This window comes from Mus pahari, chromosome 19 (genome assembly GCF_900095145.1).
Source record: "Mus pahari chromosome 19, PAHARI_EIJ_v1.1, whole genome shotgun sequence".
Lineage (NCBI taxonomy): Eukaryota > Metazoa > Chordata > Mammalia > Rodentia > Muridae > Mus > Mus pahari.
This window is the reverse complement of record NC_034608.1, coordinates 84,944,241-84,964,403: the sequence shown is the minus strand read 5'-3', so window position 1 is coordinate 84,964,403 and position 20,163 is coordinate 84,944,241. Positions and strand designations below refer to the sequence as shown.

At 53.6% G+C, this 20,163-nt stretch overlaps 2 protein-coding genes across 3 annotated transcripts; one reads left to right on the top strand and one right to left on the bottom strand.

Moving 5' to 3' along the window:
- Nucleotides 1–57: 57 nt before the first annotated feature.
- Nucleotides 58–8,894, top strand: Ddx49 (DEAD-box helicase 49). Its single transcript, XM_021218666.2, has 13 exons — nucleotides 58–314; nucleotides 1,635–1,758; nucleotides 4,345–4,430; nucleotides 4,517–4,638; nucleotides 5,166–5,353; nucleotides 5,443–5,583; nucleotides 6,080–6,155; nucleotides 6,794–6,870; nucleotides 6,961–7,058; nucleotides 7,594–7,668; nucleotides 8,267–8,355; nucleotides 8,441–8,512; nucleotides 8,665–8,894. Exons 1-13 carry the CDS (start codon nucleotides 200–202, stop codon nucleotides 8,842–8,844), a joined length of 1,443 nt encoding a protein of 480 aa, XP_021074325.1. The 5' UTR covers nucleotides 58–199; the 3' UTR covers nucleotides 8,845–8,894.
- On the bottom strand, nucleotides 8,008–19,135 carry Homer3 (homer scaffold protein 3). Of its 2 annotated transcripts, none has more exons than XM_021219240.1 (10): nucleotides 19,034–19,135; nucleotides 16,798–16,879; nucleotides 16,563–16,719; nucleotides 16,060–16,191; nucleotides 12,778–12,885; nucleotides 12,094–12,215; nucleotides 11,365–11,521; nucleotides 11,102–11,212; nucleotides 10,927–11,013; nucleotides 8,008–9,386 (listed from the first exon to the last, which is right to left on the bottom strand). In XM_021219240.1, exons 2-10 carry the CDS (start codon nucleotides 16,809–16,811, stop codon nucleotides 9,195–9,197), a joined length of 1,080 nt encoding a protein of 359 aa, XP_021074899.1. In that variant the 5' UTR covers nucleotides 16,812–16,879; nucleotides 19,034–19,135; the 3' UTR covers nucleotides 8,008–9,194. The 2 variants fall into 2 exon arrangements, with proteins under 2 accessions (XP_021074899.1, XP_029387682.1); XM_029531822.1 differs by having other exon boundaries at nucleotides 19,001–19,059.
- Nucleotides 19,136–20,163: the final 1,028 nt, after the last annotated feature.

Genomic DNA, 20,163 nt, shown 5'->3' with positions numbered 1-20,163 from the left:
GCCTTCAGAACCGAAACACCGAAAAGGGGTCAAAGCTCGGATTGGTTGAAGGATCTGGAGAGGGGCTCTCCGTGACGTCACATTCATCCGCCAACGTCTTTTCACAACTTTCCCAGGCGGGACTGCGCCGGGGAGGGCGTGACGTAGCATTCACGCGCCGGAAGTATTCATTTCTAGGTTCTCTACACCGGCCTGGGGCATGGCGGGGTTCGCTGAGGTCGGGTTGTCGTCGTGGCTGGTAGAACAGTGTCGACAGCTGGGGTTGAAGCAGCCCACGCCAGTGCAGCTCGGGTGCATCCCGGCCATCCTGGAAGGTGAGCCTCGCCTTTCTTTTACTGCCTTTCTTTGCCCCCTCTTCCTTAGCCCCACTTGGGTCCCACGGATCAGGACAGCATTGGGTGTTCCGGGGACCCTGACCCGCAGCATTGGCATTTAGGCTGTGACTGACGCGTGTTCGTTGTCACACAGGTGATGGGTGGCACCTCTTAAGTTTTCGTAGTACCCGAGCATAGGGAGAGATCGGTGAATGACTAAAACATGGCACTGAAAGAAACAAAGCAAAGGGTAGAGCTGGCTTTGACGTAGAAGCCGTCAAACTCCAGGTAAAAACCAAGGCTCTGTGTTTGTGTCAGTGCTCTTCGGCCCCGTTCACTTTTGCCACTAAAGAGGCATCCTTGGAGCCGGCCGTGGTGACTCCCAGGCATCTCAATACTGAGCAGACGGAAGCAGGAGGATCAGGTCAAGCTCACCCATGTAGCAAGTTGCAGACCAGCCTGGGCTACCTGAAAATTGGTTTCAAACAAGCAATTATAATAATTGTTGGAAATTAGATGATAACACGTTCAAGGAACTAGTGAAAATGAAACAGTTTTAAATATCCCATTCTGGCCGGGCGTGGTGGCGCATGCCTTTAATCCCATCACTCAGGAGGCAGAGGCAGGCGGATTTCTGAGTTCGAGGCTAGCCTGGTCTACAAAGTGAGTTCCAGGACAGCCAGGGCTACACAGAGAAACCCTGTCTCGACCCCCCCCCCCAAAAAAAAATCCCATTCTGCAGAAAGGGGTACCAGCATAGAGAAAAGGCTGGTGTGGTGATTTCAAGGAAACTCCTGACCTTTTCTTCCATAGACCCGCAGGGCTTTTACCCTCTCCAAATTCCCCATCCCATTGGTCCATTGGGGCCCCAAGTTTTCTCTAATGAATAGTTTGGGTCTTGAGGCTGACCCTTTTTTNTTTNTTTTTTTTTTTTTTTTTTTTTTGAGACAGGGTTTCTCTGTGTAGCCCTGGCTGTCCTGGAACTCACTNTGTAGACCAGGCTGGCCTCGAACTCAGAAACCCGCCTGCCTCTGCCTCCCGAGCGCTGGAATTAAAGGCGTGCGCCACCATGCCTGGCTGCCCCTCTTTTCTAATCATGGGCTCAATCACATAGCAGACCACCTGTAACTCTCCAAGTCTTAGACCAAGTAGGGGAGAGAAGGACCCTGCGCCTCCAACTCACCTGTAACTACTGAACTGTTAGCGCACCTCATACTAAAAGCAGACCTTACCCATCTATTTCTTACAATAATGGGGGAATGCCCAAGGGACCAGTCATGGCCCTTGCTCCACATTGATGCTACTTTGCCGTCTGCCCAGGTCGGGACTGCTTGGGCTGTGCAAAAACAGGGAGTGGCAAGACAGCAGCCTTTGTACTTCCCATCTTGCAGAAGCTGTCTGAGGACCCTTATGGAATCTTCTGCTTGGTTCTGACCCCCACCAGGTGAGCATCCCCACTCACCCACATGTGCTTTCTTGAAGCAAGTGCCTTGACCTTCTGAGTTGCACTTTCCTCTTGTGTGAAATGGGATAAGAATCATTCCTCTCTTGTAGGGATGCAGAATTAAGCAGGACTAACGGCGTGTGTGAGACATTCCTAGGACTCAGGAGGGAGCTACCAAGTCTAACAACTAGGGAAACAAAATGATATTCTTGGGCGAGTAAGATCGCTTAGCAGGCAAAGCCGTTTGCCTACAAGGCTACGTTCAGTCCCCAGGGACTCATCTTCAAGGTGGAAAGAAAGGAGTGACTTCTACAGATTGGCCTCTGACCTCCACTGCAGCCACATCATGCAGGTGCACACCCATAGAGATAAAGAAAGGGAATAAATGTGTTTAAAAGATATTTTAGCCGGGCTGTGATGGCACACGCCTTTAATCCCAGCACTTGGGAGGCAGAGGCAGGCAGATTTCTGAGTTTGAGGCCAGCCTGGTCTACAGGGTGAGGTCCAGGACAGCCAGGACTATACAGAGAAACCCAGTCTAGAAAAAACAAAAAAAAAGAAAGACAAAAGCTATTGTAGGTGTATAGGTTCCGTTGTACATAGGAGAGTCCAGCAGCAGGGTGCAGAAAGGATGCTGTCAGAGCGCCTTGAATGTGGGTCTCAGATATCACACAGAAGATGAGATTGTGATTGTGTTTACATGTGGGCCAAGGGTTAACATCAGGCATCCTCCATTTCTCCCTGCCGTAGTTTATTTTTTTAATTTTTATTTATTTACTTATTTATTTATTTATTTTCGGGACAGGGTTTCTCGGTGTAGCCCTGGCTGTCCTGGAACTTACTCTGTAGACCAGGCTGGCCTCGAACTCAGAAATCCACCTGCCTCTGCCTCCAGAGTGCTGGGATTAAAGGCGTGCGCCACCACTGCCCTGCCGTAGTTTATTTTTTAACTCCTTTCCCCCACCACTCATCACCCAGAGCCTGCTGTCCTGGAGCTCGATCTATATAGTCCACTATATAGCCACTGACTCATAGAGATCCTCCTGCCTCGGCCTCCTGAGTGCTAGGATTAAAAGTGGGTGCCATCACACCCTGCCAAAGGTTTGATTATTTACATGCCACAGACAGAAGAGGGCATTGAGTCCTGTTAGAGACAGTTGTGAGCTGCCATGTGAGTGCTGGAAACTAAACTCAGGACTCTGGAAGAGGTCTCAACTGCCAAGCTGTCTCTCCACCCCCTCCCCCATCTTATATTTATTTCCTTTTGGATTTTTCTAGACAGGGCTATGTGTAACTGGCTCTCCTGGAACTCACTCTGTAGACAAAACTGGCCTCAAATTCACAAAGATCCGCCCTGCTTTTGCAGGGTGTTTGATCACACTGTGAACCCTAAGATTGTGTGATGTAACTTGTCTTGTGGTGTTCCTCAGCCTTAGCACACATCGTTAATACCTCTAATGTCTAATATAGACACACCCTTAGTACACTGCTTTAATCCCACACAGTGAAGGTAAAGTTAGTCTGTAGAAGGAAGCACCCATGTTTGAAAGTGATGTCTATCCAGTGGCAGACAGTGAGGTTTGACAGGGTAGCACGTGTCCAGCTCTCAGGAGAAGAGGAAGCTATGTGAGGGGCGGTGCCAGAGAGGAGGCAGCTCTCCTGGGGCAGTTGTACAGAGGGAGGTTACAGGGAGGGAACAACTAGACACAGATGAAGACAGAGCGAGCCAAAGAATTAGCCAGGAGGTTAGAACAGATTGCCAGAATGACTATGAGGCCAAGCAGGGCAATTCGGGAGACAGACAGAGGCAGACAGAGGCAGACAGAGGCAGACCGGTTTGAATCCGTCAGTGTGAAGAGGAGTTAGAGCTGGAACAGCTGAGGTAAATCAGCCAGAGGTCAGAAAGAACTAGAAAGAGCTTACTCAGCAGTGAGCCTCGGAGGCTGAAAACCTTCTAGGCCTAAGTAAGGTTGTACAGAGGCTAGAAGCTTCCAGGACCAGGCCTAGGTGAGCAGACAGGCAGTAAGCCTCAGAGACAACAATTAGAGCAGAGAATGAACTCTTATAAAGTGCCTTTTTATAGCCTGCCTTTGCCTCCTGAGTGCTGGGATTAAAGGTGCACCACCACCACCCAGTCTTCCCTGTCCTATATTTTGAGACAGGTCTCTTACTGTCTCTTTAATTGTAGGCTGTGTGTCCTCCTGCCTCAGCGCCCTTCCTCACCCCCGCTGAGGTTAGAAACATGCCTGCTGTGCACTGAGCTTTCAGAGATGCTAAGCATCTGAACTCAGGCCCTCGAGCCTCAGCAGTGAACAGTTTGTCCTGAGATGTTTGTATGCATGTGCCACTGTGCTCCTGTGGAGGTCAGAGGACCTGCTGAAGGAATCATGTGGAACCAGCTTTCCTTCCACCATGTGGTTCCTGGGGACGGAACTCCAGATGTGAGCTTGTATCTTGCCTGCTGAGACATGTTGCCAGTTTCCCTAGAATCGATTTTGAGGAGGCCAGGAGGAGCCTGGAGGAAGGAGAGGGGATGGGAGAGAGGCATAGGCACCCATTGATCTGGCTGGCTCTTGTCATCCACAGAGAGCTGGCCTACCAGATCGCTGAGCAGTTCCGGGTGCTGGGGAAACCTCTGGGCCTGAAGGACTGCATCATTGTTGGCGGAATGGGTATGGGGGCTGAGAAGCTGGGGTGGGCCTGGGGGGGGGTCCCTGCTCATCCCTCTCACTCAGTCTCACCTCTCCCTCCACTTCAGACATGGTGGCTCAGGCGCTGGAGCTCTCTCGCAAGCCACACGTGGTGATCGCCACCCCTGGGCGCCTGGCTGACCACCTGCGCAGTTCCAACACTTTCAACATGAAGAAAATCCAATTCCTGGTGAGCCAGCTGTGCTCCTGAGGCTAGAGACTGTTCTGGGGAGCACGTTGTGTCGATTCTCTTCTCTCCCCTGCTGTTCTGTGAGGCTGTCCTGCAGCTTTGTATACGCATGTGCATGCCTGTGCTCAGCTGGCACCCGTTCCTGACATTAGTATCACAGACGGTTGAGCAAAGGGCTAGAAATAAAGACAAGAGCCAGCTGGGTGTACTGACACTCAGCCTTCCATCCCAGCACTCAGAATACAAAGGCCGAAGGAGCTCTAGGAGTTCGAAGCCAGCCTGGTGTGCATAGTTCCAGGACAGTCAGTACTATACAGCAAGAGCCTGTGTCATAGAACAGAAAGCCCAGGAGAGACAAGGTGTGTAGTGGGTTGTCCTAGAGGACCTGCTACAGTCTTGCCCAGTAGGTGACCTGGACAGTGTCTGAAAGGCAGGTGGCTGTGCTTGGGGCTTTTACTGAGCATCTGCAGCTCCCAGGTTGAAGACCCTGCAGTGGTCCAGCCTCCTCTCCTGCTGCTCCCATGCAGGTGATGGATGAGGCCGACAGGCTGCTGGAGCAGGGTTGCACCGACTTCACCACAGACCTGGAGACCATCCTGGCAGCCATTCCAGCACGAAGGCAAACGCTGCTGTTCAGTGCCACGCTGACTGACACACTCAAGGAGCTGCAGGGCCTGGCCACCAACAAGCCCTTCTTTTGGGAGGCACAGGCCACGTGAGTCCCACAGCTGTGGGTGAGGGTTACCCCAGAGAGTTGAGGCAGAAGAACCTGAGGGTTAGGATGCTCTGCCCTTCCACCTCCAGAGTCCGCACAGTGGAGCAGCTTGATCAGCGCTATTTGTTGGTACCGGAGAAGGTGAAGGACGCCTACGTGGTTCACCTGGTCCAGACCTTCCAGGACCAGCTGGAGGACTGCTCCATCATCATCTTCACCAATACCTGCAAGTGAGTGGCAGGCTCTGGCCGTCCCCTGTGTTGGAGGCTCTGGGCCACCTTACCGCATGAGAAGGTAAAACTGGGCTAGGCCTGGTGGTGCTGCTGTGTGATCGCAATACCCAGGGGGCATGGAGAGCTCTTCCGGGCCAGCCAGGGCTACACAGTGGGGCCTAACTCAAAAAGGACAAAAATAAGAGCTGTTGGCTGTCTCACCAACAGTCAGTGTAGAGGGCAGAGGAGAGGGCCTCTGTCCACCATAGGAGAGGGACTGCTGGCCTCAGAGGCCCCCCCCCCCCCCCCGCAGCCACAGCAGGAATCAGCAGCTTGATAGCTGTATTTCGGAAGTCAGGGGACCATGGTCAGGGCTGCTGCTTGTTGGCTCTGGCTCTGAGAGGCTCACAGGCAGCAGACCAAGCATCCCTCCCCCTCCTTGGCCGGGCGGGCATTTGTTGGGTGGGTGCTGCCTCGGTGGGCTGGGCACTCACACCCGGCCTCCTCTCACCAGGACCTGCCAGATCCTTTGCATGATGCTTCGGAAGTTCAACTTCCCCGCAGTGGCACTGCACTCCATGATGAAGCAGGTGATGGGCCACGGCCATAGCCTCCCTCTAGCCTCAGATGTCTCACCTCGGAGGCTGAGGACGTGGCTCAGTCGGGAGAGTACTGTTGTTCAATTTTAGAGGGCTGTGGTTCAGTTGGGAGAGTCCTTGCCTAGCATGGATGAGACCCTGGGTTCTATCCCCAACCCCATTAACTGGGCATAGTGGTCTGTATACTGCACTCAGGAGGTGAGGCAGGAAGAGCAGAAGTTCAAGGCCAGCCTTGACTACATAGAAAGTTCAAGGCCAGTTTAGGCTAATAGAGACCCTGTCTTTGTTTTTGTTTGGGGAGTTTGTTGGTTTTGGCTTGTGGGAGTTTTTGTTTATTTGTTTGGTTTGGTTTTGTCTTTGGTACTTGGAGACAGGGCCTCTCTGTGTAGCCCTGCTTGTCTTGGAGTTCCCTATGTAGACCAGGCTGTCCACAAAATCACAGAGATCTGGCTGACTCTGCTTCCCAAGTGCTGGATTAAAGTGTGTGTCAGCCCTGTGATGCCTCTCCCCTCTCCATGTCATCCTGCTGTCCCCTTTGGCTTTGGGACCACCTTCTCCCTGGTCTGGTCCCGGCCCTGTCCCCAGGCTTACTCCATCAGCTCACAAACCTTTTCTCACCTATGGCACAGAAAGAGCGCTTTGCGGCCCTGGCCAAATTCAAGTCCAGCATCTATCGGATTCTTATTGCCACTGACGTGGCCTCAAGGTGAGACCAGCATGGCCCAAGCGTTGGGACCAGGAAGCTGGACGTGGGGTTTCCCTACATGAACTCCAACTGAATGCTCTGTACCTCCAGGGGCCTGGACATCCCCACTGTGCAGGTAGTCATCAACCACAACACCCCTGGGCTCCCCAAGATCTACATCCATCGGGTTGGTCGCACAGCCCGTGCAGGTGAGTAGAACCAGGTACGGGAGGTTCCAGCTGCAGTGAGAGGCACTGGAGAACTGGATCTACCATCCAGAAAGCAAGAGTCAGTGGGAACACCTTTCCAGTGTCCTGGCTTCCATCCCCAGCCTGATGCCTCACTGAGATATTGACCCAGGGGCCAGGGAGGCATCTGCTTTGATAATCCCTCATGCCTGGATTGCTGGAGCCAGACTGGACCTGCCATCCTGCCCCGGTGGGTTTTGGGAAGTCTGAGAGTGACCCTGCCTTAACAAGTAATAAGCACTGGGAAGCTGGCTGACCAATCAGCTGACAGTCTCCCTCAGCTTGGTCACTACTGAAGAAAGGGCAGGAGAGAGGACTCTAAGCTTCCCACTGTCCCCCAGCTTCCCCTCTGCTTGCCACATGCAGGTCCCACCCTGGGGGGAGCCCTAGTCCTCTTCCCCACTGATTTGTTGCCTCTGAGGAGGTCCCTGGAGCTGTCCAGCTGGGACAAGCCTCTTGATGGGGTCTAGGTTCTATGACAAATGTGTCCCCACAGGGAGGCAGGGACAAGCCATCACACTGGTGACGCAGTATGACATCCACCTGTTGCATGCCATCGAGGAGCAGATCAGTAAGTGGGTAGGGTCCAGGGTGGATCATGTCCAAGCCTGGGAGATGAACTCCCTTCCCTGGCTGCTGCCCTGGGATTTCTATTCCAGTGCTCACCCTGAAAACACCCTGTACACAGGACGCTAACCCTGAAGCTCCCTGTGTGATTTGGAGGTTGACAAGGACATGAGTTCTCAGGCAGGCCCTACAGCCTACCTTAAACAGCCACCAGGACAGGCCATCTGGAGCTCCTTGTAGCCAGCTCTCTTTCCATTTAACTCACAGTGGCCTGAAGACCTGGGCTCACAATGCGGAGCCCTTCTCAGCCTCCTGAGGAGCCCGATCTCATCTCACTTCACTTCTAGTTCATTTGTTTATTCAGTCATTAATTTGAGACAGATTCTTGCTCTACAGAGCTGGCCTGGAACTCAGCTGGAACGAGTGATCCCCCTGCCTCCACCTCCCAGTGCTGTGATGACAAGCATGTGCTGCCAACCTTGGCAGCATTTGGTTTTTTAAAATATCATCAGTCCTCATTTGGTTGGATCCAGACATCCAGAGCTGGGGTGCCGTGGGCCAGTTGCATTCCCAGCCCAACTCGGTATTTCCTGTCCCCGCAGAGCAGCAGTTGGTGGAGCTGGTGGTGGAGGAGGCTGAGGTTCTACAAATCCTCACACAGGTCAACGTGGTGCGAAGGGAGTGCGAAATAGTAAGTGTGGCCAGCCTGTCAGGGTGGGGCAGGGCAGGGCTTCCTGCGCTGGGCCTGACTGACCTGTTCCCCTCCCCACCCCTAGAAACTGGAGGCTTCGCATTTTGACGAAAAGAAGGAGATCAACAAGCGGAAACAGATGATCCTGGAGGGGAAGGTAGATGCTCTGCTCCTATAAGGAGGGGTGGGTGTGCAGGGGCAGCCATGAGAGCTTGGCCAGTAAGGGTGGGTGGGACCTGGGGACAGGGAGGGGCAGGGTAGCCAGTCCCTGGGAAGCTGCCCAGTTACAATCTCAGCTCCCTTCCGCAGGACCCGGACCTGGAGGCCAAACGCAAAGCTGAGCTGGCCAAGATCAAGCAACAAAACCGGCGCTTCAAGGAGAAAGTGGGGCAGACCCTTCGGCGACAGAAGGCAGGGAGCACTGTCCGACGGTCGCGTCCTCCCAGATCGCAGCCCCAAGGGCCAGCCCAGGCTGAGGCTCAGGACTGAGCTGCAAACCTGGTGCAGGTGGCCCCTGACTTCAGTAAACACTCTTTGAACCTGTCAGTCCCGCTTGAGAATGGGGTGGGATGAGTATAGGGCCTTCAGGTCTCAGGATCCCAAAGCCTCTGTTGCCCCCTGGGCATGACTAGTGCAGCCTTCCTGCGCAGTGTCCCTGGGGCGCAGGGCAGCAGCAGCCAGGGACATCAGGTGCCAGCAATGCCACACGGAGAAATGTAGCCTGGGCAGAAGCGCTGCCCAAGGATTCTAGAAAGCTCTACATAGTGCAAAGCTCAGAGACAGCTGGGGTCCCCTGGCCCCTGCCAGGGCGCCTTGAGGCCACAGACACTCCAGGGCAACTAGGGGGCTGCCTCTGCCAGGCGTGCCAGGCCCTCACGCAGCTCACTGAGCTCAAACAGCCGAACATCCAACAGCTGCGCAGCCCGGCCCACCTCTGCCCGTGCGCGCTCCCGCTCGGCCCGAGCCTCCTCCAGGTTGCACTCCATCGTCCGCAGCTGCTGCTCCAGCTCTGCATTCCGGGTCTCCAGGTCCTACAGGGAGGAAAGAGTGGGGTAGAAGCTCTGGTTGCCAGTTCTGTTTGATGTGGTCCATGGCTCTCAACTAGTCAGTAAAGTGCCATGAAAATGTGAAGTACTGAGTTTGGAATCCAGTACCTACATATGAAGCATGGCTGGCAAGCACTTGTAATCCCACTGCTGGGAAGACAGACAGGATTCCTGGAGCATCCTGGCCAACCCAAGCGTCCCCAGGCCAGTAAGAGACACTTTCTTATTTTTGTTTTGTTTTGTTTTGGTTTTTTTTGAGACAGGGTTTCTCTGTGTAGCCATGGCTGTCCTGGAACTCACTTTGTAGACCAGGCTGGCCTCGAACTCAGAAACCTGCCTGCCTCTGCCTCCCGAGGGCTGGAATTAAAGGCATGCGCCACCACGCCCGGCTAGAGACCCTGTTTCTAAAAACAAGATGGACTGAAGAGATGGGTCCGTGGTTAGGAGCGTGAGCTTCTCCCGAAGACCTGAGTTCTCTTCCAGGCACTGGTGTGCAATGTCGCACATGTGACTAAGTCTTAAAACTAGATGCACCGCACGTCTCCTAGGCCTTTAATCCAGCACTCAGGAAGCTCTTGCTAGAGACACAGTGGGTATAAAAAGCAACCCCAAGCCTGGCGTGGTGGTGCACTCCTTTAATCCCAGCACTCGGGAGGCAAAGGAAAGCAGATTTCTGAGTTCGAGGCCAGCCTGGTCTACAAAGGGAGTTCCAGGACAGCCAGGGCTATACAGAGAAACCCTGTCTCGAAAAACCAAAAAAAAAAAAAAAAAAAAAAAAAAAAAAACCCAAGATGAAGGTTTAATCCCCAGTAGCCACATGGTAGAAGGAGGGAGCTGTGTCCTAAAGCCTGCTCTGGAGCCAAGCACTTAATGAAGTGGGCAGTGGGACTGAAGAGATGGTAACCTGAAGGCCCTGAGTTTGTTACCTCTTACCCACACACAGTCTAATGCCCCCAGCCACTGCTAGCAGCTGTAACCTCAAGGGTAGGAGAGCAGGTTCCCACTGTTGATTGACTCAGCTCCCAGCCATTCTGAGCTCAGTAAGATAGTCTCAAAGGATGGTGTGCAAAGAAACAAGACTCCAGCTCTGTCCTCCATACACGTGCGTGTGCATCTGCATTCACATAGGATGTATATATGCACATATACTGCACACAGAAACCCATAATAGATGGTACCTGGGTGACATACAAACGCATAGAACAGCCTTCCTGTAGATTCTCCTGCTGGGAATACAGTACTGTGACTAGGAGGGACAATGATTCTGGGGTACTGGGCCTTTGCACAATCTGCTTCCGCTGTCAAAGACAACAGGATCATCTCCCCAGGACACTCCGGAGATGCTCCAGGTACTCTTGGCTGAGGTCTCCGGAAGTTTCCCTGGGACCTTAGTCTGCTCAGATATGGGAAGACTGGGTATGGGGTTGCTTAGCAACTTTAAGTAGACAGCCCTATTCCACTCACAGGCAGATGGGACCTGTTCTACCCCAGGGACCACTCTTACAGCTGAGGTGCTGCAGCCAACCTGAACCTGCTGCTGTGTCTCTTCCCGCTCGGCAGTGTCGGGAGCCTCTCGCGTGCCAGTGCTCTGATTCTTCAAAGTCTGGATCTCCTAGAGAAGAAGGTGTCCCAGGTGTCCTCAGAGGCCCTGGATTCCCGAGGAGAGTATGACAGACCCCCTAAGCTTGCCCCTGGCTCACCTGGTCCTTAGTCTGCACCCGAGCCTCCAGCTGCTCCACGGACTGGCCGGTGGCTTCTTTCTCTCCTGCCCGAACCGGCTCTGCAGCCACCTGGGCCTCCAGCTCTGCTACCTGCACACATGCAACTCAGTGGTCCTAGCATCCTCTGGGACACAGAGGGCCTGATGACCCCTATGAAGCTCACAGTTTCAAGTCATTTTACAGCAAGAAATGGCCTGCTGGGGACTGATGGGTAGAAGGGACGCGGGTGGAGGAGGCCTCACCCTCTGTCTCCAGAGCTCAGCCTCTGCACGGTGGGCCTCCAGTTGTTGTCTCCACTGAGTGGCCGCTGCGTTGGCCTCCCGAAGGGCTCCCGCCAGCCTCTGGTTGCTGTCCTGAAGCGCAAAGAACTCGGCCTCCCACTGGACCTCCCCTACAGAGCTGCAGGGAAGACACTGGGCTGGGGGTGTGCGTGGTCAGAAGGGAGTGGGAGTATGAAACCATGTGTGGAGTTGTGGCTCATGAGAGGCCGAGACAGGAGGATCCCCTTAGGAACGATGGCAGCCTAGGCTATATATAATGAGTTCTTGGCTGCATAGCAGGACCCTACCTCCAAAAAATTTTGGAAACCTATCGCTGCCCTCCAGATGGGGGTGCGAATGGTGAGGAAAGTGCAGCCTCCTTTCCTGAAGAGGCAGGAAGCTATTGCTTCCTCCTCTCCCAGGTCTGTAGTCCAGATTCCTAAGTCCCCCACAGGTCTCACCTCGATGGCCACGCCCACCCCACTGGTCACGCCCCTTACTTCCTGCCAGGACCCTGACCCCAGAAACACCATCCTAATGGTCTGGCCTGGGGATATACCGCCCTAGCACACCCTTTTAGTGCCATTCAAGACTCTGACACTAGAAACCACATCTCGCCACCCGAAAGTTCGGTCTGGACACAAGACACCCCTTAGCCCCCCGCCATGCCCATCCTGGCTTCAAGCAGGCTCTGCCAACTACACAACTCACCCTTCTGACAGCATCTTCTTCAACCGTTCCCGCTCGGTGGGGCCAGGGGTGTCCGCGCTCTGGCTGCGGAACAGCTTTTCCTCTCCTGGACCATTGGTGCTGACCAAGGGGCTCGGAGGAACCTGTGCACGGGAGCCAGGACTGGGTCATGGTGAACATTTGCTTCAGTCAAGGTCATGGTAGGAAGTAAGGTTGATTGAAGCGAGCACTGACGTCACTGGGGTAACTGGGGTCAGGGCGTCTGAACTGACCCATGATGACCAGTGTGTCTCTTCCCTCACTGGTGCTCCCTATCTCCCCAGAGCCTCTGGAGAGGGAATTCTGTCCCCCACCTGCCTGGTGTCCCTCAGGGCCAAATCGGAACAACCTACAGAAACAGGGATCTGAACACGGAGCTAACTGCTCTCCCCCATAGGCCAGCAAAAGGGCTCATAGGTAAAGTTGCTGGTCACCAAGCCTGATGCCCCGCTGAAAGATGAGAACTGACGCCCACAAGTTGTCCTCAGAGCTCCACGTGTGCACCCAGGCACATGCACATGTGTGCACACAAAAATGTGGTTAGGCCACCAGCCACCCTTAAACACTAGCACGGTGCACAGCCCCCTGATATCAGAAGCATATATGGCTGCCTCAGGGGTGTGGTACTCATAGGGTACTGTAGACATGGGGTGCAGAAACACCTACCTGATGGGAGGCAAGGGCCAGGCCAGTACTAGTGAATTCTCCACCATCTTGAGATTTCTCTCGAGCCAGCCTGGCAGCTTCTTTCACCTCCTGAAACTTCTCAGCAAACTGGGGGTGAGGCAGGGGGATAGTCAGAAAGCATTTCCCAACCTGCACCTACCCTGTCGTTCTGGGAAGTCAACCCTGTGGGCATCTCAGGTGTTAGGATAACACATGGGGTGGGAGGTTGGCAAATTACAGAGGTGACATTAAAAAGTTCTGAGCCCCACAGAAAGGGACTCTCTGTTCTGTTGGGCCAGCCTGAGGCTAGTTGCCCATCTGTCCTTCACACCTGCCAGTATGTCATAACACAGGGAAGACACCCACGGGCAGCGAGCGCCTGGGTCCCCTGGCAGTCCCTTTCTCCTACGTCTGTCAGCTGACAGCCAATGCTGGTTCTGGGGTTATGATGATGCAGTTTTTTCTTCGCTTTAACATAAGTTTTGTTTCCTATAGAGACTGTGTGAGGTCTGGAGCTGCACCCCACAGTTAGGAGAGCAAACTGCTGTCATGGAGGGGTTACATTAGGTCACACACCACCTCAGGCAACTAACGCACAACTGCCTGTGACCAGCTCCAGGGATCCAGTGACCTCTGCTGGCCTCTGCAGGGCATTTGCACGCACATACACACAGGGATGACATGTATACACATAAATTTTTTTTTTTTTAAGTAAAAAAAAAAAGCCGGGCGTGGTGGTGCACGCCTTTAATCCCAGCACTCGGGAGGCAGAGGAGGTAAATTTCTGAGTTCGAGGCCAGCCGAGTCTACAGAGTGAGTTCCAGGACAGCCAGGGCTATACAGAGAAACCCTGTCTTGAACTCCCCCCCCTCCAAAAAAAAAAAGTAAAGACAGGCCTCAGTGATACACACCTTTAATCCCAGCACCGAGGAGGCAGAGGCAGGCGAAGCTCTGAGTTTGGTGCCAGCCTGGTCTACACAGCAAATTCCAGGACAGCAAGAGCTACACAGTGAAACCTGGCTCAAAACAAAACAAAAAACCAAAAACCAGGAGGCTAGTGAGCTGGCTCCATACGCTTGCTACAAGCTTAAGGACATAAGTTTGGTCCTTGGAACCTACAGACTCCCACTGCACATAGGGACCTACCCAGGCACAGCCCAGAAATAAGAAATCAGAATAAGAAATAGTTTTAAAAGAAAACTTGTTTTTAAATTTATTTTTATTACTGTTAATTGTGTATATAAGTGCCCCCAGAAACCAGAGGCATCGACTCCTCTCGCTGGAAACTGAACTCACTGTCTGCAAGAGCAGCATGTGCTCTTTGCCCCTGAGCCATTTCCCAGCCCCACAGTGTTTAAGCTGCTGCCCAGGAAGCCCCTGAGGCTCAGTCAGGCAGATTAGAAATTCAAGGTCAGCCTCAGCTATACTGTGAGTCTGAGACCAGCATAGTCTACATAGCAAGTTCTAGACCAGCCAGGGCTATAGTAAGACCCCACTACCCACAAAAGTGAAAAAAAGAAAAAGAAAATAACTTTTTAAAAATTTCTTTTATTTTACATGTATCGTGGTTTTCCTGCATGTATATCTGGGCACCACATTCGTGCCTGGAACTGAAGGTACAGACGGCTGTGAGTCTTCATGTATGTACTGGGAATTGAACCTGAGTCCTCTGCAAGAGCAGCCAGTGCTCTTAATCGCAGAGCCAGCTCTCTAGGCCCACAAAGTATTACTTTTTAACCAGGCAAGGGCTAATTCTAGCCACTAGGAAGCCTGACATAGGATTGCTTGAGGCCAGAGAGACCTTAAACAACTAATTAGGGGTGGTGGCACTCACCTGTGAGCTAGCACTCTAGTGGCAGGACTGTGGAGAGTGACAGTGAAACCCTGCCTAAAACTTAAAAGACAAAACAAAACAAAGCAAAAACAAAGCCAGGTAGGTGTGGTGGCTCACGCCTTCAATCCCAGCACTCAGAAGACAGAGGCAGGCAGAGCTCTGAGTTCAAAGCCAGCCTGGTTTACAAAGCAAGCTTCAGGACAGCCAGAGAAACACAGGGAAAACCCTGTCTGGAAACATTCCTTCCCCTCCTACCCCAAATAAAATAAAAAATAATAGGGAGCTGGAGAGATGGCCCAGTGGTTAGGACACTGGCTGCTCTTCCACAGGACCCAGGGTCTGTTCCCAGCACACACATGGCGGCACTCAACTGTCTGTAATTCCAGCTCCACGGAATCTAGCACCTCTACTGGCCTCACAGGCACAGTGCATACACATGCAAGTACACATAGATACATGGAAGCAAAAGACTTACATACATAAAATAAAATATTAAGTAACAAAAAAAAAAAAAAAAAAAAATCAAAAGCTGGCCATGGTGGCACACAGTCTTAGTTCCAGCACTCAGGAGGCAGAAGTAGGTGGATCTCTGAGATTGAGGCCAGCCTGGTCTACAGAGTGAATTCCAGAACAGGCAGAGCTACATAGAAAAACAAAACAGGGGCTGGTGAGATGGCTCAGTGGGTAAGAGCACCCGACTGCTCTTCCAAAGGTCCAGAGTTCAAATCCCAGCAACCACATGGTGGCTCATAACCATCTGTAACAAGATCTGACTCCCTCTTCTGGAGTGTCTGAAGACAGCTACAGTGTACTTACATATAATAAGTAAATAAATCTTAAAAAAAAAAAAAAAAAAAAAAAAAAAAAAACAAAGCAAAACAAATTTTCGGCTCCATTCTTAGAGCCCACTCCCCTATCTCCATAGCTACACCCATACACATTTATACTGAAACAAATAAAAAAGGAATCACTTTATTTATTTTTTTTTCTTTTAGTTAAAAAAATTTGAGGAGCTAGAGAGATACCTCAGCAGCTAAGAATGCTTCTAAAAGATGTGAGTTCAGCTCCCAGCACCTATGTCAGGAGCCTTAACAATGGCCTGTTCCTCCTGCTCCAGGAGATCTAATGCCCTACCCTGTCCTCTGTAGGTATCAGCACACGCATGGCCTATGCACATACAAATGCATACAAACGCACACAAATATATCTGAAAAAGATAACGGACTCATTACTAATTGGTGACATCAGACGCTGGAGAGAGGTGCAGCGGGGGCAGGGGACGTGCCCGGTCCAGGCTTGCATCCAACGGTCTGAGAGGCTTGACGGGGGTGCAGGGTTGAAGCAAGTTGGCAAATGACCACACCACCCAGGGCACTCAAGAAGGCCCGTCACCCATCAGCCCTCCCTGAGGGACACGGATGCCAGTCACTGCCTATATCCCTACCCACCTGGGTCAGCTGCTGTTCAGAGGCAAATCCTAGGCCGTAGACAGTGTTGGCTCGACTGTCCGCCCATTGCCCGAACTTCTGAGAGGTTTTGGTGAAGGTCATGTTGGGAGTGACTGTGCTGTTGATGATGGCCTAGAGGTGGGGGAAGCAAGATTCCAGGTCAGAAGATGATGAGCACCAGAAGCAACTAGCCTGACAGACTACTGGAGAGGGCGCGTTCAAGTCGAAGGCTACACACTAGAGTTAAAAATTAAGAAAAGAATTCTAGGCATCTGCCTCAGTAGTTGATCCCTACCTAGGATCCCCCAGTGAGGAGCTATCGGAAGGCATATGGGTGGAGCCCCGCCTAGAATCCCCCAGTGAAGGGCTGCAGTAGAACTCTCGGCCCTTCTCGGAGACCCCACCACTGAGTTATTTTTGGAAGGTCTCGGAAAGGACCATTGATTGCCAAGTCACCCAGCCTGGCTGGTGGCTGCACACCTGCCCCAAACCCCTGCTCAGACCTTGGCACCCCCGATGCTGATGATGCGGTACACGTTTCGGGTTGCATCGTAGAAATAGGACACGGTAAGTGCGTGCTTGCCGGCGGGGATCCAGTTCCGCTTTGTGGTGGGGTCGATCTGGAACACGTGCGCCCGCGTGCTGAAGATTGGCTGTTCCCTACAGCAGGGACAGACAGTCTGCAGGAGTCTGATGCCAGACAGGGGCAGGGCCAGAACAGAGTGGGTGGGCGCTCACCTGGCTGTGGACATTGGTCAGGCTGGGCTGGAAGGCCTCCAAGGGGCACCCAGAGGGGTGACAGGAGTCACTTGCTTGTCCCCTAGAGAAAGAAGATTGTGAGTAAGGCTCCAAGGATACTCAGGCCAAGTGGGTCCTCCAGGTGACTTCGAAAAACCAGCAAGGCAGGAAAGGAGCAGCGCTGGGCAGAGACCCACTTCCTCAGTCCCAGCCCAGACTGGCCTTGAAATCACTTTGTAGCCAACAGCGACCTTGAACTCTTGATCCTTTGGCCTCCACCTCCCAAATGCTGGGATGGCATCTTGTGCCATCATTCTTGGTTCATGTGGTGCTGAGGATGGAGCCCAGAGCATCCTGCATGCCACGCAAGCTCTCTACCACCTGAGCTGTAGGCACAGACAAAAGGCCCTACTTTTGGGAGAAACCCCCACAACTGGACTGAGTGAGCTCTAGATCTCTAGTGTCACCAGAGAAATGATACAGTGCCACCAATATGCAAGGGTAGGAGATGGCTTGGAGAATAGCCTGCCGTTGGCATGCAGTTTTACACTCACTGTCCAGGTTACCAGCCACTGGGCAAGTGGCCTCCCACAGGAACCGAACATGAGGTCAAGCTCAACTGAGTGGAACATCTCATTCATCCCCTCCCATCCAACAGCCACCCTCTCCTCCCAGAGGGGCTTGCATCAAAATATGGGATAAAGCTGGATCCATGGTGAGGCCCTGTGGTTTTATCTACCCATAAGCGAAGGCAGTTAGATCATGCATCCCAGGAGTTCAAGGCCACACTGATCATCATGGCCATAACCCCATCTCAAGGAGTAAAAGTGGAGTGCTTCCCTGGACCTGATGGAAATCAGGACCTCTCTGATCCCACAAATGGACCACTTAGGGGCCAGAGAGATGGCTCAGCGGTTAAGAGCACTGACTGCTCTTCCCGAGGTCCTGAGTTCAAATCCCAGCAACCACATGGTGGCTCACAACCATCTGTAATGAGATCTGATGTCCACTTCTGGTGTGTCTGAAGACAGCTACAGTGTACTCGTATAAATAAAATAAATAACTAAAGAAAGAAAGAAAGAAAGAAAGAAAGAAAGAGAGAGAGAAAGAGAGAAAGAGAGAAAGAGAGAAAGAGAGAAAGAGAGAAAGAGAGAAAGAGAGAAAGAGAGAAAGAGAGAAAGAGAAAGAAAGAAAGAACAACTTAGCCCAGATAACTGAGTCCGAGTCTCCAGGGAGCTTACTTAAAAGGAAAAAATGAAAGCCTGGTATGGTGGCACCAGCACTGGGGAGAATGAGGAGAATTTGAAGCCAACCTGGGCTACAGAGTGGGACCATATCTCAACACACAAGCACATGCACACGCGCGCGCGCGCACACACACACACACACACACACACAAGCACGCTTTGTACACAAGCGGTTCATCCTAGTCCCCACCATGTGAACAGAGAACAGGACTGGGAGAAGGGAGATCCCCAGCCTCCTGTGAATGCTTGTACCCATCATTCTCCTAAGCCCCCCAAACTGCACCTAAGGGGACTGGAGGATAAGGAGGGTCCTGCGGGTGCGGGAGGTCAAGGCCCGGGGTCTGAGGTCAGGGCCCCGGCAAGTTGTCTTGGGAAGCTGCTGTATCGCCATCACGGGGTCCTAAACCGAAGTCCCCATGGGGGGTGAGGGGAGGTTGTCCAGTCAGAGACGCTATTGGGACTGGCGGAGATCGGGGTAAAGGGGTCCCCGAACCCAGGCCCTTCCGGTCGGACCACTCCTGCCTGGACTAGCCACGATCAGGAAAAGTTACTCACTGAGTAGTCACGCGCCTCGGAGCAGAGGCGCGGGGCGGAGAACCGCGATCGCGCGCGGCGGGGACCCTGCCAGGAGCCCCGCGCCGGCTTCCCACTTGGCACCGGTTCCCACTCCCTCCAGGGCAGCTCGTGAGGGCAACTACGGGAGCCGCTGACCCGCAACTTTCTGAGCGGCGGAGCCTCGGGATGCGGCGTCCCCAACACACGGACCTGGGCTGAGGAACCCGATGAAGACGCGCCCCGCGCTCCAGAACCCCAACGAACACCTGAGCCCGCCCCCTAGCCGGCACCCCAGGACCCCAACTCTTCAGCCTGCACCCCGCAGCACCCGGGCCCCGCCTCACAATCCGCAACTTTGGAAAGCGTCTGCGTTTCCTGCGCCCCCGACTCCCTGATTGTACCTCGGAAGCTGGGGTCCCCCCTGTCTGGCTCACCCCACGTTGTCGTCGCTGCAGCCTCCGGCCCGCGCCCTCCGCGCGCCCCGCGCCGCCCGCGCCTTTGTCTGCGCCGCCTCCGGTCCCATCGCGGCCAGTCCCCGCGCCGCCCCGCCTCTGCCCAGCGCCCCCTGCTGGCCAGCTACCGAGGGCGGGGAGGAGGGAGGGGACCCCGAGAAGGAAGAGGGGGAGGGGGGACATGGAGGGGGGAGTTGGGCGGGGTGAAAGGGCAGAGGAAGGGGAGGGCACCAGGAGGTCAAGAGGAGGAACTTCTGAAGGGGGGACCTAGTGGAAGGCAACTGAAGGAAGTGGGGAGGGCGGGGCTTTTGAAGGAGAGGGAGGGGCCCACAAAATCTGGGGCTGGGACCAGAAGGATTAAGGGCAAGGGGCCTAGGATCAGGCAGAGTACTGGACAGCGGGCAAAGACCCAGGAGGGCAGCGGGGAGAGACAAAAGGAGGCTGCGGACAAAGACGGCGGGGGTGGGGAGAGGGGTGGAGGAGGCAGGGCAAAGGAGGGTCTGTCCGGACCGGCCTTGGGGCAGAGCACTGGGCTGATGGGCTGAAGAAGACAAAAGTGTGGGTGTTAGATGGGTGGTAGCGGGTCAGGGTGTGGGGACAGAAGCAGACATCCTGGAGTATGATCTAGTGACCCAGAGATAGGGAGAGACATGGGAAATGGGTGAACAAGGACCCTTCGCTTTCCTGCCTCCTACCAAGGGTGGCTCTGAGTCTTCAGGTGGCTTCTTCGAATAGAAAAAGTTCCTGGTCCCTTAGCAACTGAAGCATGAAGACAGCTTGAGCCCAGCTCCCCAAACGAAGGTGGGGGTGGGACTGCACATCAGTGGGTAACGCCGTCGCCAAGAGTCCACGGTGCCCTGGGCTCCATCCAGGCACCCACCTAGTGGCACTCACCTCTAATCCCCACGTGACAGGAGCAAGCAGGCAAATCTCTGCGAACTCTAGGCTAGGTTGGTCTATATAGTGAGTTCTAAGTCATCCGGGGCCACATCACAAGACCCTGACTTTCAAAAATAAATTCTGGGAGTAACCAGGTAATTGCCTAGGGTCTCAGGATCCAAGTGTCCGCTCGGTGTAGTCTTCCCATGGAATGGACAAACTCCCTGCAGCTC